The sequence below is a fragment of the Fulmarus glacialis genome, unplaced genomic scaffold, assembly GCF_000690835.1.
Source record: "Fulmarus glacialis isolate BGI_N327 unplaced genomic scaffold, ASM69083v1 scaffold16224, whole genome shotgun sequence".
In the NCBI taxonomy this organism is placed as follows: Eukaryota; Metazoa; Chordata; class Aves; order Procellariiformes; family Procellariidae; genus Fulmarus; species Fulmarus glacialis.
The window spans coordinates 3,414-17,347 of NW_009208849.1; the positions used below are offsets into that span (position 1 = coordinate 3,414).

The 13,934-nt window shown below is 34.5% G+C and overlaps 1 protein-coding gene across 2 annotated transcripts in view; it reads left to right on the forward strand.

Moving 5' to 3' along the window:
• The first annotated feature begins 4,821 nt into the window (after positions 1-4,821).
• The window catches only part of FUT8 (fucosyltransferase 8 (alpha (1,6) fucosyltransferase)), a 66,775-nt gene continuing 57,662 nt past the window's right edge, over positions 4,822-13,934 (forward strand). For both annotated transcript variants that reach the window (XM_009576656.1, XM_009576657.1), the window contains exons 1-2: positions 4,822-5,024; positions 13,786-13,901. In XM_009576656.1, coding sequence (XP_009574951.1) covers positions 4,822-5,024; positions 13,786-13,901 — 319 coding nt within the window. The remainder of the gene's footprint in view (positions 5,025-13,785; positions 13,902-13,934) is intronic.

A 13,934-nucleotide genomic window follows, 5' to 3' on the forward strand; every position in this document is an offset into this window, starting at 1 on the left:
AAGCTACCATTCCATTTTGTTCCTCAAAAAGATTGTCTGATATTTCTTCTGAGCTTCTATTTATCCTTTTAAACCGAACACTTGAGAAATTACTTTTTTATTAATAATGAGTTCTAAAATGTGTTTTTATAAAGTAAATGTAGGATAGTTAGCCCTTTTAAAATGTGGTCGTCTTGTGTTTGATAATGCAAAGCCTTTAATAACATTTAAAATATTGTTTGTTTAACATTTTAGATATTGTTGAAAAAGTTGTCACACCATATCAGATCAAAGGCTTATGTAGCCTGATGTATCTCTGAGACTGGCTAGTAGTGGATGTCTAGAGAAAACCGCAAGAACCAGGATACTGTGGTGATACTACCCTGGTATATTCTCCAGTTTCCAACAATATGTGGCTTGGGATTCGGAGAGTGTTGGGTGGTATCTATGTGGGTAGCCTTTGATGAATTTTAATCTTCCTTGAAACGGTCTAATGGCCTTTGAAATGTAAGCTTTTAACACAGTGTTTGATCAAAATGAGTTTTATGCTGGAATTGCACGTCTTGAGAAATACGTTCTTTTGTTTTGAATCTTTTCAAACCAGAAAGTTTTACTTGTTATCCCCTTGTACCAGAAGTAACAACAAACAATTATACCCTGTTTACTTTCTGATACCATTAATGATTTTTATAGATTCGCCACGTTAATTCCTGAGTTGCCCTTTCTACTAAGCTGTTTAGCCACTATTTGTTATTGAAGACCATTCCCTCTCTCTGCTAATTTTTGTAACCCTTTTCTATGTCATTTCTATTTCTACCATGTCTTTTTGAGTTGGTTGAATCAGAATGATAGGAAGTAATCAAAGTCCTGGCACAGTGTTTTTATGCAGTGACATAATGATATTGATTTCTGTTGGGTTTTTTGTGGGGCGTTCTTGGGTTTGTGGGTTTTTTTGTTTGTTTGTTTTTAAACCTGTGAGGGCTTGGTAGCATTTTGGCCAATGCTGAGCTGATATTTTATAGAATCACCTATTACAGCTAAGTCCATTCCTGAAGGATAATGATTCAAAGGTCATCTATACACACTGATACAAACTGATTTTTCATCTTTCATTTTATTTCTTCATTAGACAGTGTCTTGATGTCCTTCAGTTCATTGCTGTCAGCTTTTGTACTATATGTGCAGACTTTGTTACCTCACTTTCCACCTTGTTTTCCAAATCACTTATGAATATATTAAACTGTATGAACTCTACCATGAGTCCCAGTGAAGTCCCTGATCATTCTTTCCACTTAGAAACTGATTGCCTAGTCTTACTGTAAGTTTCTTCTCTTTTAACAGGGTGGTGGCTCGTATGGTGAACTAACTTTCTTCTTCCATGCAGCTTAGTTTCTTTGAAGCATTTTGAGGACCTTGTTGAACGCCATTTGGAAATCCATGTTGACTAGATCAACTGCATAGCAATTAGAACTGGTTGTCTTTTTGCCTGGGTGTTTGTTTACATCTTCAAAAGAACTTTAATAAATGTATGAGGCACAATTTGTCTTTCCAAAAACCATGTTAGTACACTTCTACCTTGATTACATTCATCCTTATGTCTGCAGTTCTATTTCACCCTGTTATTATTTCTGTCAGTTTGCCTGACATGAATGTCATTTTTTTTTTTTTTTCCTAGACTGTAGTTGCAGGGATCCCTGCTGTAGCCCTTGCAAAGAATTCAGTTTACTGTTTTCTTTTTCCATTCCTTTGCTACAAGATGTTTATAAGTGAGAGGTTACATACTACTGTTAATAATTCAACTATTGCGTTCTTGAACTTCTTTAGAACTGTTCAAGAATATCATCTGTTCCTGGTGACTTGTTATATTAATTTGTGGATTTGTTTGATAGCCTGTTCTACTAACACTGTTGTTTGAAACAGATCAACACTTCCTCTGGTAAAGAAGGCACCTGATTTCTGAGTCTACTTAAGCTCCTGTGTTGTGAACAACCGTTTGAAAAAAAGAAAGTCGGTATTTTCCTTGCAAAGTACTCTAAACAATTCTTATATACTCTGATCATTTGTTGACCTTAAAGTCTCTAGTAAGCTATCTTTGGATAAAAGGTTTAGTATTAATTTTTAAGTCTTTAACATACCAGAATTTGCAGTCTTACCTGTCTGATCATTTTATCATGATTGTGACTTTTTGAAAGGATACCTTCTTTGGTAATTATAATAGTCGCCTTTACCTCGTGTTTTAATTAAGAGCATGATATCTTTCCAGGTGGCATGGAGCCCACTTCTCTTTTAAAATAGTTCCTCTTCTTGAAATCAATCACAGCTGTAGTGAATTTTTTTACTTCGTTGCTCCTAGAAGGAGATTGTATCTGAGTATATTATGCAGACTGTTATAAAGTGGTCCTCCAGCAGAAACTTTTTGATCTAAGATCTGCAAACTGCTTATGATTAAGTCAAAAGTTTTTCATAGTAGCTTTTCTCTTAAGCAGTAATTTTATGATGTCTGTAGCATCTGTTTATTCTCATCACAATTCCCAGCATAATATTTACCCATCAGTAGAGGAATATTTGAAGTCTCCTATTATTTTTTCTTTCCTCTGCCTTTACAGACTTTTTGATTTCACTTAGCGTGTTGCAGCCAGAGTCAACCATTTTCTGGGTGATTGGTAGTATAGATGTAAGAATACACTTTCCCACTTAAACTTCAGACTATCAGGGTTTTATAGTAATTATTCCTGCAGCTAACTAGGCTTGCTTCACTTATAGAAACAATGCTCTGTGGGTTGGGCATGGCCTGTTCTGTTTCGTATAATGTGGGTTCTTTTTCTTTGTGCTGTGATCTGTGAAGATTGAAGAAACCACTATCTTCCTGAAGGCAGTCCCATGCTTTTGCCAAGCTGAAGCAAAAGCTATATAAAGCTTTCTGAAAGATCTGTAGAAAATGACATGTGGGATTCTGACATTACTTTCAAAAAGAACTGATCTGCTTAGAACTCACCTTGTCACAGGTACATTAGATGGAAAAGCCTGAGAGAGGTACTACATATGTTTTCCATTTTATTAGTAATATTCAATTTTCAAATAGTTTATCTTGTGTACTTCCTAGTCTTAAGTGGAATTTTCCTGCCTACAAACAAAAACCCTTCTGCAAAATAACTAGAGAAAATTTTTCAGCATTTTTAATACTATGTTAGAATTTTTGTATCTGGAAGTGCATGCTCCAGGCATATCTCCATGACTGTGTGAGTTTGGAAGTTACTGCAAGTTGGGAAGCCTTTTCTCTAAACTTGAAATGAGTTGGAATGGAATAAAAAAACTAACTTAAATGAAAAAGAAGTTAAGATGAAAGAAGGATTAAACAGAGAAGAATAATTTGGGAGAAGGTGGGTGTGGATAGCATCTCAGAGGAAACATGGTAGATTTACAGATTGGAGAATTGGAAATATAGATTATTTTGGAAATTGAGTATAAACGGCATATATATGCCTTTTACAAAAGGTAAAAATGTTACACTGCAGAGAAAGAGGAAGAGAGATGAGAAGTACTTTAGAAGATTTTGGACATGCTGATCAGTTAAATCTTGAATTTCGTTCTAAGTAGAATGAGAAGATGCTTACAGTCATTGAATGATGTTTTGCCAAGTAGAAAATGAGTTGAGGTCATTTTGCATTTTTTTAAAATGGTGCTGTGTTTTTAGATGAGAAAAGGTGTTACTTTTAAGAGTATTTTTTGCATTTTTGTAGTTTTAATAACACTTGTCAAAATGGGTTTGATAGTTTTAAAGCAGAAGAAAAATATTTCTAAAAAATTAGCTTTCTAAAGTCATGCCTGATTTTCAAATGTGTGAGTATAACAGTGCCACATAGGTTCTATTTGAAATCCCCCTCTTTTCTACCTTGTAAATGTTCAGTGTTTCTTCTTATCTGTTTTAGCATGTACAGTGGAAGGGTAAAGAGAGAAGTGTTGTCTTGCTATTTTAAGCAAGAAATAAAATTTTGGGTTTAATTTTAGATGGGCATTTCAGAGGCCACTATAAATTTAAGAGTAAGATATACAATGGATTGTTTATTTAGAAATTAGTGCTTACACTCTTTGCAATGCTTGCAAGTTGCTTAATTGGTATTACAACTGCTAATAGGACAATCTACTTGCAGTTAGAATATATTGTTGGAATGGCTCTTCTGTTACAAGGTGGGAGTCATAAAAATGGAGAAGAGAGTTCATAAAAGTGGAAAAAATGAAGATGAATTTGTAGTTGAATAAAAGCTCTTTGTCAATAGCAAAGGAGACTATTAAGTTTACCACAGAATGATTTTTGAACTATTTTAATGTGTGAAATGACACACGAATTGGTAAATAATTTTCTTAGAAAAAGCAGTGTTTCTTCCAGCCATTGCAAACCCGGAATTAATTGCATATTATTTATGTGGTTCATTCTTGAGCTCAGCATATTTATTGTGGAAAGTTAAAAGCTTTTTTTCTTTTTCTCCTTGACCGAAAGTAGTAACATTGTCTGTCATCACTCCTGAATGTTAATGACAATACATTTAGCTTAATTGTAATCCAATATATTGTTGTGTATCAGAATTATAATTTCAGATTTTTTTTAATTCTTTTCACAGAATGTAAACCAAGAATGATGCAATATTAATGCTTTCTATACACAGCCCCATAAGGATCTTCTCTAAGGAGTTGCAGTAAGATAAATACTGAGAATAACTTTTCTCCGGTACAATGTGGTGAAGCAGAGGAACTGGAATTGTCCACTTTTGTACATGCTAAGGACTTAAAATGTTTGTTATTTTGTGAGCAGAAGCAGTTCTGGAGTGAATTGAACTTCTGAAAATGCGGCCATGGACTGGTTCCTGGCGTTGGATTATGCTCATCCTCTTTGCTTGGGGAACTTTACTCTTTTATATTGGTGGACACCTGGTACGAGACAGTGAGCATCCAGATCACTCTAGTCGTGAATTATCCAAGATACTTGCTAAACTTGAACGCTTAAAGCAGCAAAATGAAGACTTAAGGCGGATGGCAGAATCTCTCAGGTAGGATCTAAAAGTAATAAAAGCTTTTCAGAAAATGGTTATAAGAAATATAAAAAATTAAATTGAAAGAGTTGTTTGGTTTTTTTTTTTTGTAAAATCATGTTTAACATTTAAAAGTATAGAGAAGTGTTTTAACTAGTGCTATAACTAACTGAAAATATACTGCAAAAACCTTTAAACAAATAATGTACATTTAGTTTTGGTCTAATATAGTCATTTTTTAATAGTCATTATTTATTGTTGTCCAAGTGTTACTGTCGCGATAACAAAGTTCTGTAGGTGATTAACTCCTCACTGCCAACTTCAAACAAATGCAATTATTATGACGTTCAAACCAATTAGAACAGCTAGTGACTTTTCTACACTTCTGCTGGCAGTACCTGGAAGAGCTTGTTTTAAAAGTGCTGAAAACAGTTGTAGAGCTTGTTGAAGATAAATGTGGACTTGCTGAAGATGAGCTGCAGTAGACTTCTGCATTATATGAATTCTTTTAACTAAGTTTTTTTTTTTTTTTTTCCTTGCCTTGCTGCTAAACCTGTAGCAATACTTGTAAAATAGTAGGATCATCTCCCTTTTTATAATTACTTGTTACATTATAGATTGGTACAATTACAATTTAAAGTGTTTTCTTTCACCTTTTCAGACAGACAGCTTTTAACATAGACTTCTATCTCCTTTCCCAAGATGGTAATGTAATGTGATGAATTGCACAGTCATTGAAATACGACCAGTTCAAATTACACAGTGACTGGAAGAGAGTAAATGTTCTTGATTTTACTGATGACAGGGAACTCTCTTCCTCTCAAGAAGGAGGCAGTAGATACAGGGGATGCATAGGTACAGGCTAAGCTATATTTTAGGCAGTGATGGTTTTTCTAAACACCTTTCTTTGTTTCCCTAACCTATCTATATTCAGACAAATATTAAATTTTCAGTTGCCAATTTTTAAATAATAGCTTATACTGTTGATAATTTTCCACGATTTATAGAAATAAAAACATGAGTTTAGTTCTAATCTAAACATGTTAGAATAGAACATTCCAACATTCCTTCTCTATGCTTCAGTTAATTGCAGCAAGTTTCTAGAATTAGATAAGGTGATCCAAAACTATCTTAACTGGACTCTGTTCAGCTTCTTTTCTGTGAATATGTTGCTGAAAAATATTTCTTCAGAGTGGCTGTATGTAACCACAGGAGAATCTGAAGCTCTTGCATGAGAAAGCATAAAATGACTTTAAATACCAGTTTGAATGGCAACGCATCTCCAGGTTCAGTAGTCGGTGCGGGCCAGAAAAGAGCCAGCTTGGGACTGGAAGATATTCAGGCATAGTTTTTTGCTGGAAGTGATGTGACATTGGTGAAGAACTAGATTTGAGGGAAGTGATGTATCACAATGTAGAGCCTTTTCATTATTTTTATTGATCAAAATGCATGATACTGTTTTTGTAGAAACCTTACAAATAAATTTGAGAAATATCCTGGTCAATCTGCATCATTAAAGTGTTAAATCATAAATGTGATACAGAATTTCAGTATCTCATTTCTTTGTTTGCCAGATAGAACAAGTGGTGTTAAAAAAACCTGTTAGCTTTAAAATAGTCCCATTTACAGTTTTGTAGCGATACGGCTATTTAAAATGAGGCAGTAGCCAGCAGTCCATGGATTCAGTATCTGTGTCCTGGAAGAGATCACTGCTGCTATGAACATATATTAAAGAATCAAAACACCTCTTAACTTCAGAAATTGAATTAGAATTAGACAGAAAAGATGAATTTTGCTCCAGTTAACATCGTAAAGTGAAGACATAATTTGTTTTTGGCTTTACTGATCAAAGGCAGAAAGACTGGAACTATTATTTGAATATGATTTAATTGCTAGAAGTTTTGTTTTTGTACTGAAAACTCTAATTACTGATACTGGCTGTGAAATCGAGTGATTAAGATAACACTCTCTACATCAGTAGTAGTTCGTAAAGGTAAACCCTATTGCCAAGTTGGATTTTGTTACACTGAGGTAAAAACTTGTTTTTGCTGCCCTTCTCCACTAAGATTTTATATCTGGAGAACTAGAGGGTTTTTTAATTCCAACAGAAAAGAAACACGCTTTTTGCGGTGAAGATAAAGAATATGTTATGGCACGCAACAGGGTTAAGCTAATCCATGAATTTCAGCATATTTCAATAATAACTCTAACTTAAGGTTACTTTGGGAGGAGTTTAAAAAGGACAAGAGTGCCTACCTGGAAAATTGTAACAATAAACAGGCATCTGATTAACTACACTAGTTAAAGCATTTTGACATAATTAGATAAAACTTTTGGATGGTAAAAAGCTCCGAGTTAACAGAATCTATCTTAGTGAGTAAAGAAACTTTGTGAGTGGTAGAAAATTACCGTAGTATCTAGCTGTGCCATGAATAATAGCTAGTTAGGACAGGGAGGAAGGGACAGAAAGCAGGTATGGTTACAAGAATTCAGTAGTTTAATAAAAGTTGTAACAATTTCCATTTTGAGAAAACTGGTAATTTCATCTTCAATTGCATTGGGCCCTTAGTTATATGGTAAAATACGTTTCAATACAATACATTTCAATTGCCTAGCATTTCCCATTCTAATGGGTTCTTGTGATTTCTATGACTTTCTTCTCACCTGATAAAAGTGTCAGTCATGATGACTGGGATGCTTGAAAATAGGAGCTGGGCTGGGCTTAGTTTCATCCAGCCATCCTTGAAGGCCAGCATGCAATGACAAGAAGTGATCTTTCCACTTGGAGATTTGAATGCTCTTTTGCTGCCAATTTATGTAGAAGCTCCTCATCCCCAAAGACAACAACAACAACAACAAAGAAAACCAGAAACATGCCTTATGAAACACACCTTATGTGCATGCAAAATCAACCATTGAAAAGTTGAGAAATGTCATATCTGTGACAAAGTTTTGTAAAATCGTGCTTAGCCCTTTTTTGCTGTATGATACTTAAACCATATTTGATCTTGTAATTTTTCCCCTGTTGCTTCTTTTCAGATAGGATGCGTGAGGAGTAGAATTAAGGTTTTAGGGCAGTAAGAGGTCTTTGGTTGGTTGTTCCCCCCCCCCCGCCCTTCCCCCCAACATCTGTATGTTTGATTTCACAAACTACATCATGTTCTTCTGATTATTAGTAATAATAATAATAATTTTTATTATTGGTTAAGAATACTTGGTTAAGAATAGTTCATATTTTTGTAAGAATTTTTGGTGAGGTTATTTTGAGATACTTTTTCTTTAATATGTACCTTCGCAATAGTGCAGGTTGGAACAGTCACATCTTTTGAAAATTGCCTGAAATAAAAATACTCCTTTAGGAACTGAGTACACTTTTGTGGTGCGCTTCTGATGACTTGAAATGACTTCAGGCACCACTTCCTTTTTACAGTGCATTTGGAAAGCCTTAGGTGAGAAGTTACTGTAGTTTTTCTTCTGCCAGTGTGATGCTTTGTAAAAACCTTACTTGGGGGCTATAAAGAGGCACAGATGTATATTAGTGATGCAGAAGATAAATGGATTTAAAGATGTTTTGTATTGCCTGAGTTATAGAAATTATGTGCATGAATATTGTGGTATAATGAGATTTGGAGAGTTACCATAGTCCTTACATGTTTATAAACAATATTGTGTGGGCAAATCTGGGTTGATTTTAGAAGCAACCTAGATCCCATTAGTGCAAAATAGTAATGAAACTGAGGTTTTTTTATAGATTGTTATTTTACTATTCTATGTCCAGTAGAATTGGAAGAGCCCTTTCAAGAACACTTACGACAGATGTCATAGGTCTCACAGCAAAAAGGGAAATCTTTACTACAATTTTTGTAGTTATTTAAGGGAAGCTTGATAGGGAGTAATAATGAAATCAAAAGTATTACATAATGTTGTTTCATTGTTTGCCTGTAATGTAGTTTTACCTGAACATTTTATTTACTAGTAGGATTATGATATGACTGCTAAAGGCTGTCACGGTTGCATCTAGATGATATAAGGTTTTTAGGAGGAGGAGAGCTTAAAATTACTACTTTTGTAATGTCTAGTTGTCTTAAATGGAAACTGGAAAAGTTGCGTGTATGCTTTCATCTGTGTCCTAGACTTCCTTTTTTGCAATACATTAATGGTTCATAGTATGCATGTGCTCCTTTGTGTCTTGGTGGGTGATAGTCAAATTTTTATCTTGTATGTATATTAGTGGTATCCTCTCCTGGAAGATAAGCCTGGCAGTATAGGAACCAGTAATTTCAGAGTTCTCTTCAGGGAAATAGAGCATCTTGTTAAATGTATTCATATTGTGTTCATATTACTAATACATCACATTCCATGTATATTTACTTCTAGAGTCTATTAAATACTACATTTTGTAGAACCTGCAATTCTTTTAATAAATACAATAACCTGTTTCTTACCTGAATAGGATCCTGTGTTATAAAGTAGAACAGGAGTGGAAAAGGGCAAAATGTAATCAAACAAATAAAACCAAACACCAGTATTTCTAGACATCATTCTCGTAGTTCTGAGTGTAGCTTCAGAAAGAAGAGGTAGGATTTTGGTTTTGAAAGAGCACTATATTTGCTTTAATGTAGTTGGCGCTAAGGCTGGGATAGAATCCAAACTCAAGATCCGGTTAATCATAAGCAAATCTATTAAAGTACTTCTATCAATTACTCTGGGCTGTTATTGCGCCCAGTAAGCCTGTAGTAAGCATTGAAAGGGACTTGGATAAAAATTTAAATATTATTTTAAAGTACTGTTTTCTATCATGTGTATTTAAAGTGTCTCAGGTTTGAAGCTGAGTCTATTGCACAGGCCAGTGTGTGAGGGAAGAAAATCGCTGAGCTATATGGTGCGCATCTCTGCTCTTTTTATTGGCTTTTGTGCAATTCTGAATTAAGGGACACATCTTCAGGCGATATAAATCAGCACTGATTAGGGCTGTGCTGATTTAAATTGATAAGGGATGCTGATCACTCTTTATTTGCTGGTAACATTGAGTGTTTTCTTTCAGTTTTATTTACTGAGGAGGTTTTAACTTAGAAAGGTGAAGTGACAACTTATATTCCTTTTGTTTGTTTGCATGTTTTAGTGGTCATTAATAATTAAGCATCATTTTATTCTTGGGGGGGGGGAAAAAGTGAAAGAAGAAAAGCCAATCATAATGTGGCTTTATTTAGTTATAAACCTTCCAGCTCCATACAAAAAACTCAAAGATATAAATGACAGCATGAGATTTGAGTGTGAACTTATGAAATATTACATTTTTCCTTCTGCTGATAAATTAGTGTAACCTTTTAAATACCTTGGAAATAGGAAAAGGTTAGAATGGTTTTTATAATTTTTTTTTTTGTTTTGTTTTAAAAATTTTTCACAATTATTTTACACAGTATGGCAGTTCTTCCAGCTAAATTGAATGTCACTGCAATTAATTTTTGAGTGGTTCTTTTTGCCTTCAGAGATTCAGATTAGAGATTGCTACTTTGCCATTGCCCCTCTATGTTACCTGAAGATGATGAGAAAATGGCCTCAGTGATATGGATGATGTACACAAAATTCTTTTTTCTGTCTTTAAGTGTAGCTGGATTACTAAACAAGGGACTGGCTGCCTGCCTAGTTAAACCACGACAAAGCAGAAATGGGTTATCTCTACAACATAATCTTTTTGACGTTTAAAGTTATACAGTAATATCTTTATTTGATATGAGTTCATTATGGAAACGATCATTTATATTTACTATAAAATAGTAGGAAACAGCATGCAAAAATCACACCTTGTAAGTATTGAGAAAAATAATTCAAACAAAACCACTTGCTGTACACCACCACTTGGTGTATTATCATGTCTGCCTATGTAAGTTGATTATAATTTTGTTTATTGCATATTTATAACTTAATTTAGAATGTTGTCATAGCAATAAGTAAAGGATATTCTTTTCTAGATGCTTACTGACATGTTCTTTTATTGTTGGTTAGAATCATCATAGTTAAGATAAACTTAGTTTAAATTCACTTCTCAAATTTTAAGGAGCAAGTCAGTTGTCAGGACTTACTTTGGTATGAAAACTTACGTGTATGTTTTTCAGCAGATCATAAGTATGCACTATTCCTAGGATATTCTGCACTGCAAGTTATCTGCATAGATGATGCCATGAGTAGAGATAAGGATTTTAATTCAAACACTTCTTCCTCAAATGTTGCCTTATTTCCAACTCAGTTGATGTACTTGTAGAGGGCAGTAACAAGCAAGCTGTGCTGGTTGCAGAGAAGAATCTTTTCCTTAATTTTGAGACTGGATGAAAGTGAGGAAGACAGTAATTCCAAGTCTGATGAGGTAACAGATGTAGACAGAAAACTGCAAAAAGGATAAGTTATTTTAGTTTTATCCAAAAACAATGTTATTTTTAAAAGTCCAAACAACTAGCTTAGGAGAATGCTCCCCACCCCCATCCTAGCTCCTCTAATCTAACAACCTAAATGTAGTAAACATTTTTATTGCAGTATGGCAAAGCAAGCTGAATGTTAAATGGCATGTACTTTTCTCTTCTAAAATCTTAATTATATCAGTCAGAATTATTGTGCTTCTTTCATATCATCCACAACCGTCCTTTAGCAGGATTCTGTAATTGCTACTTTAACAGACTTTCCTTATGTTCAGAGAATGTGTGGGCTATCCGAAGATTTCCTATGGTAATGATTTTGCATCTTTTTACCTTACTGTTCTTCACAAATTCTACCTTTAGGGAATGTGACTTATACAAGATAAGCCATTGCATTTTTCCTGGTAATTTTGTGGTTAGTTGTCCTGTCACAATCCAAATTGTGATACCAACTTGACAGATCACAAATACATTTCAACCTTGTGGTTTTAAACTAGTGCAAGACTTCAAATATGTTTCAGTATGCTTTTTAAGGGTTTGTTTGTATTGTCTTTTACATGGCGATACAGTACCGTATCTCATTATAGTATCATACTGTGCATTTGTTGTAGAAACAAATTCACAAATACATTGTTCATACAGACGGAGTATATTTAGGGAGTGCACGTGTTTAAGATCAGAATATTTTCCTCAGTTTTTTCATGCTTGTTCCCTCAGTGCATAAAAAAACATGTATATGAGCAGTTATTGATAGTTCCTTTCTATTTACCATGGTAGCTTTAAAACACAAATAAATATTTTGCAATACTTTAATTATCCCTAATTTGCTGTCAATAGGGAGTTTTAAGAGTGCAGAATTTTTTTACTAAATTTCTGTCAGGCTACCTAGTTTCCTCTTCCACCTTTCCTACCCACCTCTGAAAAAAGGGGCTTAAATGCTGTGATTCGTGTGATATACCTTCCTTATGCTCATATTAGGTATTTATTCCCTTCAAACGTTCCAGTGAAAATGGACTTTTCATCAGTTCCTAAATTTTTATTGGTATTTAATTATCCAGATCTGAGACACATTAAAGTTAATGACATCTCAGTAGGATCTTCAGAATGTTGTCATTTCTGGTTTAGGGTGAGGATACTCCCTCTAACCACTATTTTCTCTATGCTAGAGGCATCTTTCATCTGGCAAGGCATCTTCCCGTATGGTACCTTGAAACTCTGTGTACGTGTGTGTGGAGAGAATATCCCTTTCTTTTTATGCTCATATTCCATTACGAATGAAGAATCATCTTCATGTTCTGCAAGAATTCTGTATTCCTTACAGTCTCAAGACTTTTTGTTACACATCTGCTTCCTTTTTTCCTTTTCAGGGTCAGCTCTTACAAAAGTCGTATAAAAGGTGGAATAACTTTTAATGCTTGGATCTACCAGAAGTGTCATTTCTCTAGAGATGAAAGGGGTTTTTATTTTCCCTGCATTAATTTTTGATTTGTGAGGCTAATAGAAGATAGCATCTAATATCTATACTTTAATAATTTCAGTTTATTAATATGTGGGTTCGAGTTGCGATGATGAGCAAACCTCAGTAATACCCTCAGAGCTGATTTATGGCTTATAGATTTCAGGATACATATTTCCATACTTCTCCTGTGCTCACATAGCAGAGATTTCACAAATGGATGTTAGAGTTTCTAGTGCTATTTTAGATGACCAGCAGTTTAGAATGCCAGAGTGGTCATAAAAATTTATCGTGATGGTACATTTAAGAAGCTAGGATCTTCTTCTGAGTCCAGAAAATACATTGAAATCATCTTGTGGATGCAGGAAGACTTAACTTAAAAGTGGAATTCCAGTGCTGGAGCTCTGGTCCTCTAAGAATATATGGCCAGCATTCAAGACCAGAATGTATTTCATGTGTGAATATAAAAGTAGCCAGAACATGAGTCTTATTAAGACACATCCCTCAATTAGGCTTTGCTTGTGTGCCAGTCAGTCCAACAAATGGTCACGGTTTTCCAGTTTCTCACAGGAAGTGAGTTAAGCTGCTGCAAATACTGCTTTCACAAGTAAAGCCTAGGACTGGTCTTGTCAATGAGTGGAAGTCTTGTAAACAGCACAGTTTAACACCAGGTTGAATCTGTGTGCTGCAGCTGTGTTATGCACTGTTTTTCTCCTATGGGATTGAAGTTTTAACATCTTTCTTTATGTTAATATGTTTAATTTCTTCTGGCTTTAAGAAAATGCCAAGAAGGCTTATCAGCAAAACAGTATGGAACAAACATGGGAAGAGAGCTGAATTGTTAATGCAAATAATTTATCAAATAACAATTATATTTATAAATCATATAATTTCTTTCTTTTCTATATCCTAGGATACCAGATGGTCCCATTGATCAGGGACCAGCTGCAGGAAAGGTACATGCTTTAGAGGAGCAACTTTTAAAGGCCAAAGAACAGATAGAAAACTATAAGAAGCGGACAGGAGATGGTTGGTAGATTTTCTTTTACTTCTAAAACAAGT